An 18,426-nucleotide genomic window follows, 5' to 3' on the forward strand; every position below is an offset into this window, starting at 1 on the left:
TATAATAAGGAATAGACTAAATGGGTTCTTGAGGTTACTTCTAAGACCAGAATGAAGAATCCATGTTTTTATGATTATTAGGGAATTTCTGTTTTGTTTTGTACAGTTTTCAGAGAAAAAAAGGACATAAGGACCAGATCCCAGAGTGAAGCCTACCCAAAAGTTCTGTACAGATATTCTATCTAAATAATGGAAAATCTGCTATAATTTGAAAATGTATAATATTGCCCCCTCTCAAAATTTTCTTCTGCTGTTACAGCTCTCCCTCTTCAGTATTCATAGAGAGGACAGAACTTCACACTATCTGGTATCTTTCAGTTATAAAGAATAAATAAACCATAGTCCTAATTCAGAAGTCCTGACTACCCTCTCCTTAATTCTATATTGCCAACTCTCACCCCTATTAAAAACTGTTCAAAATGAAGAGATGAGCACAATCTCAAAACAGCAACTTTGCAGCTGATACAGTAAATCTTTGGGAGATGAAACAGACAACAACTGAAATTACCATCTAGAATTACAGACCATTTCCAAGGTGCCACTTTTGACAATAAGGGGACTATGTTAGGAAAGATCTTCAGGATACATTTACAGGTATTGAAAAGACTTACCAGTCCATTCTCAGACTTTGTTTTCAGATCCAGTTTTATTAAGCCAAATCCTAAAGAAAAAAGAAGAATATTAATACGGAAGAATTACCTAGAAAGGCATTCTTTTAGAGACCTTATAAGTGTTCCTTTTAAAACAAGGTTCATAAACCCTGAGTTTTTCAACATTGCATGCACTAAGCATCTACTGTATGATAATTATTTATGCTCCTGCTGCTAATGGGCTATCAGGAGAGAATACTAGCCTAGGGAGGCCCCTAACCCAACCCCTGCTTTTCTGGGTTGCCCAGGCGGAAGCTGGCACTTCTGTGCAGTAGTCATTGGGCCCAGTGCTCATAGGTCTAATGACAAGCTAAATTTAGAAGGAGAAAAAAAAATCTTCCTCTGGCACCATTCATATAACTGTTTTCAAGGCAAAGACAGACCTTGCTTTTTTTCTCCAACTGAGTTCTGGCTGCCAGCTTTGAAAGCTTGGCCACAGGTTGGGCAGAGCTGCATAAATGAAGAGACGATGATCATACCAGGAACTTCCCACTTAAATACTTAGAAGGAATGTTTCTCACACTAGATGAAACCATTGAATCTCTTAAAGTGCATCTAATACAATTTTTCTTTTATCAGCTGATAATAATCATTACTAATGTACCCAATATTAATAGTATTTAGACATCATTTTCAGAACAAAGTGGTACCAGATACATGGGAACATAGAGAATCAGAAAAAAGAGAGCATCAGCCATGTAGCAAGAATGAGTAATATTCAATGTACAATCCAAGTGCTGTCCTCTTATGGATGAACTTCTAAAAACAGAAGAAAGCTGCCAGGGCATTAGTAGAACCCCTAGTGAGGAATTATAGAAAGACATGTACAAGAACTGCTCAGGAAGATATGGAAGGGCTGAATTTGTACTAATTCAAAAAGTACCTATATCAATAAAAACATAAAGCAAAAGGAGTCACTTATTTGGAGCAACTCTAGAAACTTTTATATTTTCACTCAGAAAAAATGTAGATTAAGAAAATAATTCTCAACTCTCTGAGCAATTGGCATGTATCTTATAAGCTATGGTAAGTAAAAATTTGCATAGAAAACAACTCAGGTCTTAGATACCCAACACAGTTTCCAAAGAGAACTCACCATAGCCCTTAGTGAACACATCCCTGGCAGATTTTCCAAGGTCAGCATAAGTAGGTGGCACAGCCATTTTCTGCAGGAACAAAAACAATTATCAGAATGTGAATTTTTCCTAGTTATAAGAAATCTATTTTATTAATAGGAAATATAACTAAAATTAATGCAATGTAGGACTCTACTAAATATTTCATACATATATCTTTTCCTGCCACTAGCTAACTACAGCAGCAGATTGTCTCTCCATGCTTCACATAATGAGAAGATCATAAATTTAGAGTAGGAAGGGTCTTTGGGAAGCCATTGAGTCTAACTACCTCATATGAGGTTTAAAGAGAGAAGATAAGACTTAGAAAAGCTTTTGTGGAGAGTGAAAAAAATCAATTAATAAAGAATAATTTTTTTTTTTTGCTGAAGCAAGCCTCTCCCCAGCCTCCCAAGACGGATAATATGAATTTAGATTGTACCAAAGTCAACACAGCTCAGTGATTTCCAAGAGCTCTATTTAGCAGTGCTAACCAGAGGAAGTGGACGGTGGGAGTAATCCAGGGATGAGTGATGAAAGAACTGGGAGCAAGTGATCTGAGAGTAATCAAAAGGCACCAAGGCCCTTCACAAAACTATCATGGATATCTTCCTCTTGCTATGGCCTGAAAAACATATTTCTTGAAGTATCTTGGAGATATTCCTGGTTGTAACTTTTTCCTACCCTTCCAAGGCACTGAACCTGGAATCAGGAAGTCCTCATTCAAATCTGTCCTCAGATATTTACTAGTTGTGTGACCCTGGGCAAGTCAGCTTCTCTGTCTTAGTTTACTCAAAAATGAGGTTAATAATTATATCTATCTTGCAGTGTTGTTGTGAATCTCAAATTAGATAATATTTATAAAAGTGCTTAGCACAGTGCCTGGCACATAGTAGGTACTAAATAAATGTATATTCCCTCCCTCCAGGAAGTCTCACTTTTGTGGTACCAGCTCTGATCCTAGTATGATATTGTATGGTGGGGGAAGAACCACACTAACATGCTTCCTTTGTTGCCCTTGCCTCCAACTAGAAACTCCCTTGTATATCTCCAATTAAGCAATATGTTGTGCTTCCCCTTAAATGCTCTCATCTTCCTAGCACTGGCCAGTCTATTTCTTTTCCAATTTCTCTTTATGTCCAGCAACAGACCCAAACACCTGCTCGATAAGAAAGTTGCTTAGGGCAATGGACCTCTTCAAAGAAAACTCTACTTTAGAAAGTACTTTATTGTTTAAACAAGGCTTTCCTCATGATCTTCTCAAGTCAAGCATTTATTAAGTGACTACTGTGTCAAGTACTATGTTAAGTGCTAGAGTACAATAAGAGGCAAAAGATAAGTAAGGAACTCCCAGTTTAACTAGAGGGATATGTGAACAAATATATACAAAGGAGAGACAGACAGCATAAACTAGATATCATTAACAATGGGAAGGCACTAGCATTAAGAAAGACCAGGATAAGTTCTTGCTGCAGGTGAGATTTCAGATGGGACTCAAAAAAAAGCTAGGGTAGCCAGGAAAGGAGATGAGGAAGGTAATGCAAATGCTATTTATACCCACTTTGCAATTGAAGAGATTGTTTAAGTGACTTGTCCAGACAGATGTGTAAAGGCTTCACTACTAGAAGTCTAAGTGAAATTCTGTCTTCTTGCAATTCTCTGAACTGCACAGTCTCTCCCCACCAAATGCCCTCCAAAAAACACCTTTCCTCTGAAGTTGAGGGTATATTATCCCCACTTCTAAAAAACAAACAAACAAAAAAAAAACCCCAAGGCTTTTGAGCTGATGCTTAAAATAAACATGCAACTTTCCAGAAACAACAAAAAAGAGAAATAGACAATGCAAAAACCCTAGCCATGCCAGACCCCAGCTCAGCTACCAAGTAAGCTTAAGGATTTTCCCTCAGCCCTGGTTTCCCTAGCTATAAAAAATACAATTAAAAAAAAAATAAAAACCAGAAACCTCAAGAATGAAGAGCTTTATTTCCCACTTGGCTGCAGTTCATCATGCTCCCCAACTGGGTACTCTTTTCTGCTTCCCTCCTTTTTAACTTCTCTTGTTGTCTTTTCCAATTAAAATGTAAGCTCCTTAAGGGTAAGAATTATCTTTCTTTTACTATTTATATCACCAGCATTTTGCCAGTGGCTAACACACAGTAAGCACTTAGTAAAGGTTTACAGACATACAAACATAACAAAAATTTCAAACACCAAAATGATTTTATTTTAATCCTCTAGAATGGAAATCTTTCTAAAATGTGTATTATTACTCTGCATTTTAAAATCAAATCTACCAAATATCCACAAAAATCTGCCTGACTTAGAATCAATGTTAAAAACCTCTTTTTGGTCCTATGTTGCAACTCTGGGGTATACCAAATTAGTAGAATGTTGTGGGGTGGGAGACTCTATATCCTATCACTAAATGGCTCCAGACTTGTGTTTTTATCATTCATTGTCTGTTTTGGTGCCTTTCTCTCTCTGCCTTTCACAATTATCATTTCTCTGTTATCAATGTCTTGCCATGATATTCCCTTACTCAAAAACTTCTACTGACCCCTTAGCCTGACAGTAAGGCCAATCATAAACTGGATTCCACACAGATTTTTTAAATGTATTTATTCTTGCAAGTATTTATTATTTCTCTCTCCCACTACCCCCTCCAATTAAATAAGGAGGGGAATATGTATATTTATATATATATTTATATCTATAATAAGGGGGGGAAATATATATACTCACATATATATGTATATATATCAGCAAACCAAATTCCTACATTGGCCATTTTAAAAAATACTTTTCTTCTGCAATTTAAGCCCATCACTTCTCTGGTAGGAGGTTAAGAGGCATGTTTCATCTTTAGTCCTTTAGACTCATGGTTTATCATTGTAATGATAAGAGTTCTAAAATCTTTCAAAATTATTTTTCCCCATAATGTATATAAACTGTTCTAGTTTTGCCTACTTCTTAATGCATCAGTCTACAAAAGTCTTCTTTCCTCTAAACCTGTTCATTTATAATTTCTTGTGAAACATTAATATCCCAATATCTTAATATGCCATAATTTGTTTAGCCATTTCCCAATTGAAGGGGACTCCCGCTCCCTTAGATTACAGATTTTGGCTACTAAACAAAGAGCAGCTACAAATATTTTTGTACAACATATAATTTTTTTTTGCACATTTGTACATTTTCATTGATTTCTTTGAGCTGTGCCCAGAAGTGGGATAGCTGGAAGAAAGCTAAAGAATTTTAAAGGCATAGTTCCAAACTGATTTCCTGATTAGCTGCATCAATTCACAGCTTTACCAACAGTGGATTAGTGTGCCTGTTTTCCCCTATCCCTCCAAAATTTTCTATTATCCTTTTTTGTTAATTTTTTCTAATCTGATGGGTCTGAGATGGAAATTTGGCAGCCTTAATTTGTTATTTCAAATTAATCATGAATTAGAATACTTTTTCATATGGTTGTCAATAGTTTGTATTTCTTCCTTTGAAAACTACCTATTTTCTTTTGGAGAATAGTGGAGTCTCATAAATTTGAATCAATCTCTTCTATCTTGGAAATAGGACCGTTATATGAAAAACTTGCTATAAAATGTTACTTTTTTTTCCTTTCTACGTTTAATTACCTTAGATGTTTGTGCAAAAAAACTTTTTAATTTTATATAACTAAAACTGTTTATTTTTAATCTTGTATGATCTCCATTGCTTGTTTGGTCTTGAGCTCTTTCCACATCTATAGATCTAAAAGGTAATGTCTTCCTTCTTTAAATTACTTATGATGTCACCTTTTATGTCTAAGTTACATATCAACTTGGGAGTTTATCTTAACATATACTCTATACCTAACTCTGCCAGACTGCTATGCAGGTTTCCCAGCAGATTTTGTCAAATATTGAGGCTTCCCCCCGCCCCCATTAATTGGGGTCTTTGGGGCATCAAAATATGCTGTTGTGTTTGTTTGCCTCTGGCACGTTACATGTTATGTATTTAAGGTGTTCTATTTTGTAGTATAATTTGAGATCCAAGACTGGGGCTTTCTTCTTTCTCATTATTATCCTTGAGATTCTTTAGTCTTTCTTCCTCAAAAGCTCTAAAAAATAAGTGTAGCTACACTCCCAAATATATTGTGATGTTTTTATTTTAAATGGAAGTTCTCTTTCTATTTTTTGTTAGTAATGTATAAAATGTATAGAAATACTGATGATTTATTTTGTATCTTTTCTATATTGTTTCAACAACTTTGCTGAAGTAGTTTCAGTTAATTTTTTATGATTTTCTAAGTAAATCATGTCATCAGAAAAAAAGTGAATTTTGTTTCCTGTTTTGCCTATGAATATTCTGTTGATTTTTCTTTCTTTCTTACTCCCACAGCTAGCATTTGGAGGACAATGCAAAACTGTAATCCCACGTAAATTTCCAGTTTTATTTCAGATTATTCACCTAAACAGTGTAGACCACCAACTCCTTCCTCTTCTTGTTCTGTGTCCTATTTGTATGCATTAATAAAGAAGACATGGAATGATTTCCTTTTTTTTTTTTTTAAACCTTTAATTTCTGTGTATTGATTCCTAGGTGGAAGAGTGATAAGATGATTTCCTTTTAATATCGGTTTGAGCCACCACCTTCTGCATAAGATCTCCCCCCACCCCACCCCATTTCAATGATCAAATTTATTTTTAATAATATATCAAATTATCATTTATTTTATGTGATCTTTTTCTAATGCTTCCAATTGCTGGTATTTTCCCCTCCAGGGTCATCTTGCATATATTTTGTTAAGTCATTTCGGTCATGTCCCAACTTTTCATAACCCTATTTGGGATTTCCTTAGCAAAGATAATGGAGGGTTTGCCATTTCCTTCTCTAGCTCATTTTACAATTGAGGAACTGAGGCAAACAGAATTAATTGATTTTCTCAGGGTCACAAAGCTGGTATCTGAGATCACATTTGAACTCAGGACTTCCTGACTCCAGACCCATCATTCTATCTGCTAACATCACCTAGCATATAACTATAGATGTACATGCTGTTTCCCACTTGGGAAAATAACCTTCTTGAGGGCTAGGGTCACAAGGTATTTTTGTCTTTGTATCTCTAGAACTTAATATAGAGTCCGAAATACTGTAAACATTTAATAAATATGTGTTGATTGAGAGGTCACCCCTGAACCAGAAATATAAATACTTTATATTTCTCTCTTCTACTTGATATTTATTAGCTACCTAGTTTGAATATAGTATTATACCAGGCTTGTGTAAGATTAAAATTAATATCCAATAACTCCAAGTATTATATTTTATGAGATTTATTAATAATCACTTGAAGTAGAGGAAATAAAAAGAACAAGACTAAAAGCCTAAGTAAAGTGAAGTTTTCAGGACCGCATTAATAGGAAAAAAGCCCCCAAGGGCAAGGTTACTGAAACTTTATCTCCAAAACAAAAAGACTTAACATGAGGTCAAAAGTGGGATTCTGGGAAATGGAGTCCTGGGGTACAAAATTCTAATCACACACTTGGACTATACAAAATTAAAATGAAACAGATTCAGCCTTCAAGAATCTTACATTTTACTTGGAAAGATACAAATAAACAAACATAAAGTGTGTATAGTGATCTCTCACCTATCACAGGAATTATATTCCAGAGACCACGGCAAAGTAGTGATGTTATATTCATTTTATTATTTATATATATGTATATATATATATATATATATACATACATATATATATTTTAAGGCTTTATAAACCCTTCCACACCCTTATAAAGACTGAGTCAATCAGCACCCAGGACACTGTTTTTGGTCGCCTTTCATTCCATCAGCCAATAGTGTGCTGTGTACAATCTCACACTGGCAAACTTGCACAAGTGGTAGTGGTGTATATACTGCATTTCCTTTATGTACAGTATGGTATTCATCCGCAAAATCCCATAATATGGCAAAAACTGCACAATACAGAATTAGATTTTTTTTAAAAACCTGCAACAAAGTAAAGCCGTGATAAGTGAACCGTGATACAGCAAGGGATGACTATATATAATAATTTCAAGAAGAGCAGTAACAAGTGGGAGGATATGGTCCTTCATGCTACAAAAGAATCTAAAGGTCAAAATGAGAAAGAAGCATATTCTAGATTTGTGGGGACTACATGTACCAAGGCATGGAGGCAGGAGATGAACTCTCATGTAAGAAAACATTTTGGAGGAAAATATGACTACAATAAGAGTTGGGAGAGAGAAATAATAGGAAAGAAAATGGGAAAGCCTTTTGGGAGCCAGATTGTGAAGTCCTTCAAATGTCAGGCTGAGGACATTTTATTTTACCTTAGAGATAACAAAGAGTCCTTGAAGATTTTTTTTTTTAAACCCTTGTACTTCAGTGTATTGTCTCATAGATGGAAGATTGGTAAGGGTGGGCAATGGGGGGTCAAGTGACTTGCCCAGGGTCACACAGCTGGGAAGTGGCTGAGGCCAGGTTTGAACCTAGACCTCCCGTCTCCAGGCCTGACTCTCACTCCACTGAGCTACCCCCCTTGAAGATTTTTGAGCAAGAAAGTTGGATCATTCTCTCCTTAAAAAAAAAAAAAAAAAAAAAAAAAAAAAAAACACTTACCTTCTATCTTAGAATCAATACTAAGTATTGGTTCCAAGGCAGAAAAGCAGTCAGGGCTAAACAACTGGAGCTAAGGGACTTGCCCAGGGTTACAGTATCTGAGGCCACATCTGAATTCAGGACCCCCTGTCTCCAGGCCTCACTCTATGTGAACTGTCTATCTTATACTTACTTAGGGATCATACTGCCCAATAAGATTTATAAACTCTTTAAAGGCAGTGCCCATCTTTCATTCTTATATCCTTAGTGCTAAACAAAGGGCTTTGCACAGAGTAAGAGTGTTAATAAATGCTTGTCCAACTGAATAATCTAGTTATAGTATAACAAGGTATGGACAAGAAAGGGATCTACCTTAGGGATCATCTACTCCAGCTTCTTTACAGGTGAGGAAACTGGGAAACTGAGGCCCACAGGTAGAAAGCCCCAAGTTTGAGCAAGTAACAAATAGCAGAGCTAGGATTCATTCTCTAACTCCAAATTCTTTCTACTACACTGTGCTGCCTTCCTGTGTAAACTATCTTGTATTAGAACAGCAGAATCCTGGAATGTTAGAGTTGGCAGGGATGTTGGCGATCTTCTAGTGCAACCATCTCATTTTACAAAGAAATAAACTGAGCCTCAGAGAGTGCCAAGTTAGTTGTCTATGATCACACCCAAGCCTTCTTGATTCCTACTGCCAGGCTCTTTTCACTGAACTACTAATTTGCTCTCTTTGAGCAATTTCTACAGTAGCACAAGAAGACCTACAGTAAAGGGGAGCCTATGAACATGGTGTTCCTTCAGAATTCAAAACAAAACAACCTTCAGAGGTTAGCTTGATGGAATGCATGCTCAAGTACAGATTTTTTTTTAAAAATCAGCCTTGGTTTAAAAGAAATCAGGCAAAGATCCAAATGGGAAGTCCAGATCTCTCTGCCTTCTTCTATTGACTGAACTTGATGCAGGAAGACACTGGCATTCTATAGGTGCAAAGGGAAGGATAAGAATAGCATCAGTCAGAGGATAAGGCCAACAATTTTTTTCTGTTTCAAGGCATTCCCTGCATAGCAGCACGTAGCCAGCAACCAGAAATCAGTCATGTAATCGCCATCTGCTGGCTCAAAAGTGGTAATAAAAAATGGCATCACTGCATTCCCATCTAGAACACAAGCTTAAAGAAGGGAGACTCTACAGCACCTGGCTTACTCTGTCTAAACTTACATAACCCCCAAATTAAAGCATCTCTATAAATCTTACTGTAATACAGTACATCTTCCCACAAATGGAAAGTTCACAATCTCCTATATTATACCAATAACCTCCCCTGAGTCCTTCACAGCATATCAATCAAGTTCCTTGACTCAGAGAATCTATTCAAAAACGTTTGTTTAAGGCCTTCCTGCTTCCTACCATTGAGATCTAAATAAAATAAGATAAAATTTAAAATAGTATTTAAATGCAAAAATTCTTTTCTGAAAGCATCAGATTCACTGAATCTCATAGTCTCTCCCACCCCCAGAACACTATTCCCCTCATAAAGAGCTTCCTGCAACTTTGAGGGAGATATTAATAAGAGAGAACACAAGGGTAGGGTACACTTTATAGCAGGGGTTGGCAATCTTTTTGGCCGTGAGAGCCATAAACGTCACATTTTTTAAAATGTAATTTCGTGAGAGCCGTACAGTGCTTACAGTGCGCGCTTCTGTAACAGGGCCTGAAAAAAAAATTGACTTTATGGTTCCTGCAGAAAGAGCTATATCTGGCCCTCAAAAGAGCCAGATATGGCTCAAGAGCCATACGTTGCCAACCCCTGCTTTATAGAATAGACATGTTCCCCCCCTACATAGTTAGACATATTAGTAGGGACCTAATATTTGCTTTCAGTCATTTTTTCAGGTATGTACAATTCTTTATGATCTCATCTGGGGGTTTTCTGGTAAAGATACTGGAATGATTTGCCATTTCCTTTTCCAATTCATTTTCTGAATCAGAGTTTGCTCATCTTAAATCTTAAAATGAAGAAGATAGTGATAATACTTACCTCATAGGGTTGATCACAGGGTCAAATGAGATAGTTTAAATTAAGTGTTTTGCAAACCTTGAAGTGGGGGACAGCTGGGTAGCTCAGTGGATTGAGAACCAGGCCTAGAGACAGGAGGTCCTAGGTTCAAATCTGGCCTCAGACACTTCCCAGCTGTGTGACCCTGGGAAAGTCACTTGACCCCCATTGCCTACCCTTCCCACTCTTCTGCCTTGGAGCCAATAATACACAGTATTGACTCCAAGACGGAAGGTAAGGATTTTAAGGGGAAAAAACAAAACTTTAAAGTGCTATATAAATTCTGTCATCTTTATCATCATTAGAAACTCAAAGTGACTATTTTATCTCTCTCCTAAGTAAAAGATCAAGGAATGTTTTCAGAGATGAGAATGCTAAGGCTTTTTTTTTTTTTGCTTCAATATTTCAAAATGCCTGCAAGTTCATAAATGTATCTCTTCCTTCCATCACAAGTACTCCAAAAGTTGGGGATTATGACAGTCATCTTGTAGGTGACTATGCTCTCTGTCTCTTACTTGTCTAAGAAGGTACACTCCAGAGAACAAAGGCTCTTTAGCTAGTAGACCATCAAAGGTCATCTAGTAGAACTCCTTCAACTTTACACAGGAGGAAATGAAGGCCTGAGATGGTCTCCAAAAGGCCACTTTCAATTTTGGATTTCATTATCTTACGTTTTCTTGAAGTATAGTCTTCCATAATCTAAAGGGGCCTCACTAAGGCCAGAACCTTGCCTACACAAATATAGAGGCAGCTGAGGTTTCCTGGAAAAGAATACTATATTCAGAGTTAGAGGATCTGAGTTCAAGTCAAAGTTCACTCTCTCACTATGAATGAATGAATATGACCATACATGATCATGTATGGCCATGATTCTCAGGGGCCTCATCTGAAAAGTGGCAATTATACTTGCGCTCTTTACAAAATTATCATTTGCTTTACAAATGGTATCAATACAGGGTTCCTTTAAATCATGAGGTGTAATAGATTCAGTTTACAAAAAAAGTAAATTAATTCAGTTCTGCACACAGAAAAGTGGTTCAGTAGATAAGACTGCTGGACCTGGAGGGTGTTGTAAGGTACATGCCACTATAGAAAGAAGAATGCATTTAGAATCAAGAGGGCTTTGGGTCCATCCATCCGGTTATCTACCAAATGTTTCTGCCACATCTTTTTTGTCATGGGCAAAAGTTTCTTTCATCTGTAAGATGAAGGGTTAGACTCAATGACCTTTAAGTTCTCTCCTAGTTCTATATCTATGGTCCTATGACAAATACCATTATTTACACAAAACATGCATGAATCCAAAACACATTAGGGTTACTACCAATGACAAAACAACATTATTAAAAGGCTAAGAATAGACCCAAAAGTTTCATTTCACTTCAACAAGCATCAAACTGTTTACTGTATATGGAGCATTGTGGTAGGAGATAAGGCACAAACCAAATTTAAATGAGAATTTCTGTCTACACTGGGCTGCCAGTTCAGAAGAAACTTAGACCCAAATCCCCCTCATTAGGAAAGCTAATGGATAATTTAATGTCAATAGGGATACTAAGTTTTCCTTTGGCAGCCCATACAGTCTGCACTTCCAGGTTACTGGGGAGATGGCTCTAAAGCTCTGATCAAAATATAGCTTTAATTTTAAAAACACACACACACATATATATGCATATATGTAAATGCTAAGTGAATGCCCTGGTGCATTTACAAATACCAAACAGCCTGTGCTGCTCAAAACTCAGTGTTGGGGTGTGTGTGTGCCCATCTTGAATGAACTTAATTTAAAATGAAGGCTGATCAGGCTGATTGGTAACCACAGGCATGTTTCAACAGAGGCAGCTGGGATCCGCCTCACCATAAAAGGCTTCCTCACATGCATGTTGGGGATCAGGCCTGCAGAGAACAGCATCTTCCCATTGCAGATTTCCAAACAAGCCACTGAAGAAACCCAATCTGGCAGTCTAGGTCTCCTGTCACTAAATTCAGCACAGCTAATACCACCTTTCCACAAACTCTGTGACCTAACCATTAGAGCAGGTCAAGCCTGGGAAAGCCAGGGGAAAAAGACAAGACACACTAATGGCTATAAATTTATACTGTCAAGTAATTCCCCAGGACATGCCTGACAATTAGCCTCATGGTTCAAGAGGGTCTCGATGAAAGTGCCCAGAGAACCCAAGGAATCGTCTCTCCCACATGAACAACAGAAATTTGGAGAAGTTGCTTCAATTTTAAGACAACTTTGGAACCAGGAACTAGCCAACACACATTTTTGAAAGACTCTAAGTTATATCCTCTGGGCAAATGTCCACAAGGCTATTGGAAGGTTTAATGGCTGAAAGGGACTACATCTTGTCTGCATAATGAAGCCTCTCAGCCACTCCAGATATATATACAAATCTTAAATCCTTCCAGTGTCTTAATCCAAAGAAAAAGTAGCTTGCCTATCTAATCATGCTATCTTTTATCTATAAAGATACACACTTAAGTTAAAAGACAATACCCTCAGCCTGACACCATAAGCCCTCAGCAATATAGCTCTTCCCTAACTTTCCAGTCTTAATTATATTACTCCCTTTCACCCACTTTTTCCTGTCAAACTGGTCCTGGTCAAACTGGTAGCTAACTGTTCCCTACATGATATTCTATCTCTGACTTCATCACCTTTGCACAGGTGTTTCCCTACTCTCCCCCTCTCCTACCATGTCTGGAATGCAAACTTCTATAAATTCCCCCTCAAGGAATCCCCAACTTCTTTCAAAATATAGTTCAGGTGCCCTCTCTTACAATGGCTCTGTCTTGATCCTCCCCACTCCAAGTTGTTAAAAGTTGCTTTGTGAATAGGACCTAGAATATGATATGCAGGAAGCAACATATTTGTTGAATTTAAATAATGTTCATCTGTTCATGGGAAATAATGCTTGGAATGCAAAAAAATTGAAAAGTAATAATAATGTCATTATTTAAAATCACTTCACATCTGATCTTAAAAAACTTTGTGAGGCAAGATTATTTTCCCACAGGAGGAAAACAAGGCACAAGAAGAGGAAATAATTTACAGTCAATTCAATTGTGAAAATGTCTCTGATAGTAAGGACTCAGACATTTCTTTACTTCATTTCTCTGGTACCTAGTTTAGGGCTTTATACATACATGTCAGACATTTAATATTGACTTGAAAGTTACTTGTCCAAGGTCACACAATTTGAATCATTACTGGGACCCAAACCTAGGTCTCCTAATTCCTGATCTAGATCTCTGTATTTTGCCAGAATTGTGACATCCATGCTCTCACCCAAATCCTTTTGTGAATAGTGCACATTTTCATGAAAGCTGAGTGGAATTGAAAAACAGTTTGAGGACTAAAGTGAAACTGCCTAACCAACAAAATTTTCCTCACAAATTCATAGATCATTGTGCGTAAGAAAGAATCTAGTCCAGGGGTTTCCAGACTACAAGGGCCAAATGTATCTGCAGAGTTACCTATTTTTTGTATGGCAGCAAACTAAGAATGGCTTTTACATTTTTAAATGCACTAAAACTTTACAAAGTGAAAAACAGGTGTACAAAAACCAACACAGTACAGTTTGCATATTCCTACTTTTGTCTATAAATTCTTAATCTAGGATCTAGGGAAAAAAAATTTTAAATATATTTGGATAATTGTATTTCAGTATAATTGGCTTCCTTTGTAATCCTATGTATTTTATTTTATGCACTTAAAAACATTACTCTAAAATGGATTCCTAGACTTGACCAAACTACCTAGGGTTCCACGACACAAAAAAAAGTTAAGAATTCCTGGGCTCCAGTCCAACTCCAACAATTTAAAAAGAAGGAAACTAAAACTTGGAGATATCAATGATTTAGCCAAACTTACACTTGGGAGTTAATGACAGTTGTTAGTATGAAGTCCTAAGCAGCCTCGGCCTTATTTCTTCACCTATAAAATACAACCAAGCACTTTGGACAAAAATGTGGGGCCAAGGCACTGTGTGAACTCAAATTTTCAATGAAACCCCCAAAGTGAGGCTGGTCAATCATTCAAATCCCTGGATTTTCAAGTTAGCACCATTCATTCTTTTGTTTACACATTTATAAGCCCACAGTGGACTCCATAGGAGGAAAATCTTATGAAAATATAACTTTCCTGTCAACAAGCAGAACTGCCTTGAAAGAGATGGTCAGGTGGAATAGAAAATACTTAATAATTCATTAGCTAGTGTCCATTCTGATTTGTCACCTGGATGTGGAACTACTGGAAGAATACACAAAGGGTCTAATGCTATTGACGAAGCATCTTACCCAACAGTCACCAAAGGGCAAAAGGAGGCTTTGCACAAGTTTTGCAAGATTCTATCAAAATTACAGATTTTAAAAATTCAAGTCTAGTACTAATTAGACACTGAGAGCATTCTTATAAGAGATTTAATTTAGTAACACAATAAAGCAAAAAATGCATTGAAACCACACTCAGGAGACATGGGTCCTAGACTTGGCTCTGCTCCAAATATGCTGTGAGATGCTAGGCAAATCACTTATCCTCTATATGAGAGACAATAATACAATGCTGTGTGGGAGAATTAAGTAAAGGATAAGAAGAGAATTGGAAAATAAGTAAAGGAACTTTGAAAACCTGCATGCTTGGTTTTTGAATGATTCAATTAAAAGATGTTAGGCCATCACCAGAGTGGCTAAAAGATTTCCAAGTGTACAAATGAGTAGAATACAAAACCTAAACCCACTAGCCTCTTCCACGTATTATCAGTTCCCCAAGTTCTCCTATTGTGGCTAAGGTCTGGGAAAGTAAAGGGATTTAATGTTTTACTTTGTTTAAAAAGACAATGTTATGATGGGGGTGGGGAAGAATTCACATGCATACACATATATAAAATATGAATATGTATGGCATATTCTTGAACAGAATTTCAGTTTCTGGCATCTTATTCAGGAGTACACATTTAATTTCTGTTGGTTATAGGATTATCCTCCCAGAGCTAAGAAAGATTCCTCCACTTTAGTAGGTTGGGAACTGATGGACTCACCACCAAAGGCTCATCTACAAGAAACTAGTTCATCATGGATCCTGCTACCTCTTCAAAGACTGTGGAGAAGAGGAATGTGAATCACTAGATCCCTAGCACTACAATCTGAGGAGGTAGTCATAGAATCATGAGATATCAGAGCAGAAAAGGACCTTGAGGGGGCAGCTGGGTAGCTCAGTGGAGTGAGAGTCAGGCCTAGAGACAGGAGGTCCTAGGTTCAAACCCGGCCTCAGCCACTTCCCAGCTGTGTGACCCTGGGCAAGTCACTTGACCCCCATTGCCCACCCTTACCAATCTTCCACCTATGAGACAAGTACAAGGGTTTAAAAAAAAAAAAGAAAAAAAAAGAAAAGGACCTTGAATGTCAAAGTCCAACATCCTGGCTGAGGTCCAGAAAAGGGACGTAATTCAAGGTCATAAAATGAGCTAGTGACAGAGCCTAAAATAATTTAAGGAAGGAAGGTTTTCTTTCTATGTTTCTGACCACACCCATCAATATGAAAATGACTTACCAAGTAGTAATTCATTTTCAATGAAAAGTATATTTGGGATAAAGAGAAATTTTTTAAGTGCATAAGACACACATACACATCCTTCTCCTTTACACTTATCTTTTTCTATCTTGCATCAGTTATTTGTGTAAACCTCTTTTCTCTTTCTGACTGTAACATTATTGACAGTAGCCACTGTTTTATATCTTTTTTCACATTTTTATGTCTATAATGCCAAGCAAAGGATCTGCATGCACACATGCACACACGCACACACACACTGAGCCTGAACAAAAGTGGTTAAAAACTTCCTCACAGAGACACTAAATGAATTTTTTAAAAATGTCTTTTAAAGGACTTCTTTGGGATTTTAACAATTCTAACAGCTGCCCCCTGCAGGCCTGAGCTATTCCTGCCACCTATCCCGTAGTTATTCATATACATTATCTTCATTAAAATGAGGGTGAGGGGGGAAGGAATGGTGGAGTTGAGGGAAATGGGTTTTGAGTAGTTCTTTCCGGAGAACATTTCTCCCTCCTCCAATTATTCACTTGAGTGACTCCATCGAGATGCTACTAAGCATGCAACTAATTCATAAATCTAGAAAATAGAGGAATGACCAAATCCTCCCCGATAATTCCAGGTATCTATTTGACATATATAAAAACCATATTAGGTACAAGAAGAAAAAAAAAAGGTTTCTATATGCAAATAGCCCTAGGAGCAAGGAGATCCAGGCTGTAGTCTTGTTCTCCTGCTCAGAACAGACTGTGACCTTGGGCCAATCTTTTTTCCTTCTTGCTTCAGTTTCACTGTCTGGGACCAAAGAGGAGGTTAAAATCTTTTATTTCTTGGGTCCCTTCTCTCCCTAACATTGTATAATTCGTGAGCTAAGCTATTTTTGCTTCCGAGGAGGTAAATTCACACCTGGTCTCACTGTAGGCCATGTGGCCTGCTGTCTGTGCAGCTGTTGTAGCTGGGCCGCTGTCATGTGCTGCTGCTACCCAGGGACAACCTTAGAGAAAGCCAGGCCAGCCTAGCACCAATTAACCTAACGAAAATATTTCATTTGAGGAAGGAGAAGGACCAAAGAGTGGGCAAGTGTGTGCTGACAAAGTGGGAGAGGGAGAAGAGAGGTACGTATCCATCCCAGGGTCCTCTCTTGGGTAACGGAATATTCGCACCAAAGGCCCAGCTGGAGGCCAAGTGCAGGTGGGGTTTGGGTGCCTGAGGCAGGAGATGCGCAGGAGAGGAAGCACCAAGATGAGAGCACGGAGGTCCGGGGCAGCCTCCGGCCCAGCGGGCAGCGCGGTCCGCGCACCCGGCCTCACAGCTCCGGGCAGGAAGGTCACGTCCCCAACAGAGCTGCATGGCGCTGCGCCCGGGCCTGCCAGCCTCCCTCCCCACTGCGGGGCCCCTACCCAGAGCAACCCCAGGCAGGATCTGGCGTAGCACGCGAGCAAGCCTGACTGGGCCTGAAAACGGGACACCCGCACGGGCCTCCTCCTTCGTCACCCCAGGGACGTGGCTTCCAGGAGGGCAGCGGGTGACGGTGCAGCGCGCTCCAGTCTGGTGCAGTCCGGGTCAGGTACCGCAGCCCAATTCGTTCCCCGCACCCGCCCTACCCTGGTGGGGTCAGGTTGGGCTGTGCCGGGTTTGGGATGGGCTGTGCCCACGGCCCCCGCCCTGCACTCAGGTTCTAGGCCAGCTCGCCGGGGCAGGAGCCCGGGCAGCCGCAGCCAAAGCTCCACCCGGAATCAAGCTGCGCTCGTGAGTCCGTGCCCCAGCCCTCACGACTGCAGACCACGGGAGAAGGGAAGCTGGCAGGGATGGAGGTGACGGTTCCTACCTTCTCGCCCTGCAGACACAGCGGGAGCAGCAGCGGGCAGCGGACACAGAGGCAAAGGGGAGGCAGAGGCTGCGGGGGAGTGGGGCGGGGCGGGGCGCGGACCACGGCGGCGGCGCGGGCCCGCCCCCGGGTGCGGGCTCGCTTCGGGCTCCTGCTCACTCTCAGTCTCCTCCCCCTCTTCCATTTTTCCTTTCCCGCCTCCCTCTTCTCCTCTTGTCCCCACCCTTTGCTGCCCTTCCCCCTCCTCCTTTCCTTCCCCCTCCCATTTTCCTTTCTCCATCTGTCCCCCGATTCCTGTCTCCTGGCTGAATGGCTGCTTTCGATCTGTCTGCCCCTGTGCGTGTGATCCTCTGCACATTGCCAAAGCACATTGCATTTCACAGAGGACTTCCTTCCCACAATCCCGTGTGGTAGATAGGCAAGGATTATTATTCTCCATTTTACAGATTAATCTAAGAGAGGTTAGATGTCTTGCCCAAGGTCTCAGAGCTAATGAATGGCAAAGCCTTTTTTCCAATCCAATTCTTGGATCAAGTATCTTGCAGTCCAAGATACCACACCTCTGTTTATTTGGGCATGTACATCCTAGGCCCATAAGTTTAGATCTAAAA

General features: G+C 39.1%; 1 protein-coding gene across 2 annotated transcripts in view; it reads right to left on the reverse strand.

The window, feature by feature from the left end:
- The window catches only part of VDAC1 (voltage dependent anion channel 1), a 38,314-nt gene extending 20,429 nt beyond the window's left edge, over window positions 1-17,885 (reverse strand). Inside the window, exons 1-4 of one of the 2 annotated variants that reach the window (XM_044664685.1) lie at window positions 17,816-17,885; window positions 1,747-1,816; window positions 612-661; window positions 509-511 (exon numbers count right to left, since the gene is read on the reverse strand). In XM_044664685.1, coding sequence (XP_044520620.1) covers window positions 509-511; window positions 612-661; window positions 1,747-1,813 — 120 coding nt within the window. In that variant the 5' untranslated portion in view covers window positions 1,814-1,816; window positions 17,816-17,885. The remainder of the gene's footprint in view (window positions 1-508; window positions 512-611; window positions 662-1,746; window positions 1,817-17,815) is intronic. The other variant, XM_044664683.1, reaches the window with a different exon arrangement.
- Window positions 17,886-18,426: the final 541 nt, after the last annotated feature.

This window comes from Gracilinanus agilis, chromosome 2 (genome assembly GCF_016433145.1).
Source record: "Gracilinanus agilis isolate LMUSP501 chromosome 2, AgileGrace, whole genome shotgun sequence".
Lineage (NCBI taxonomy): Eukaryota > Metazoa > Chordata > Mammalia > Didelphimorphia > Didelphidae > Gracilinanus > Gracilinanus agilis.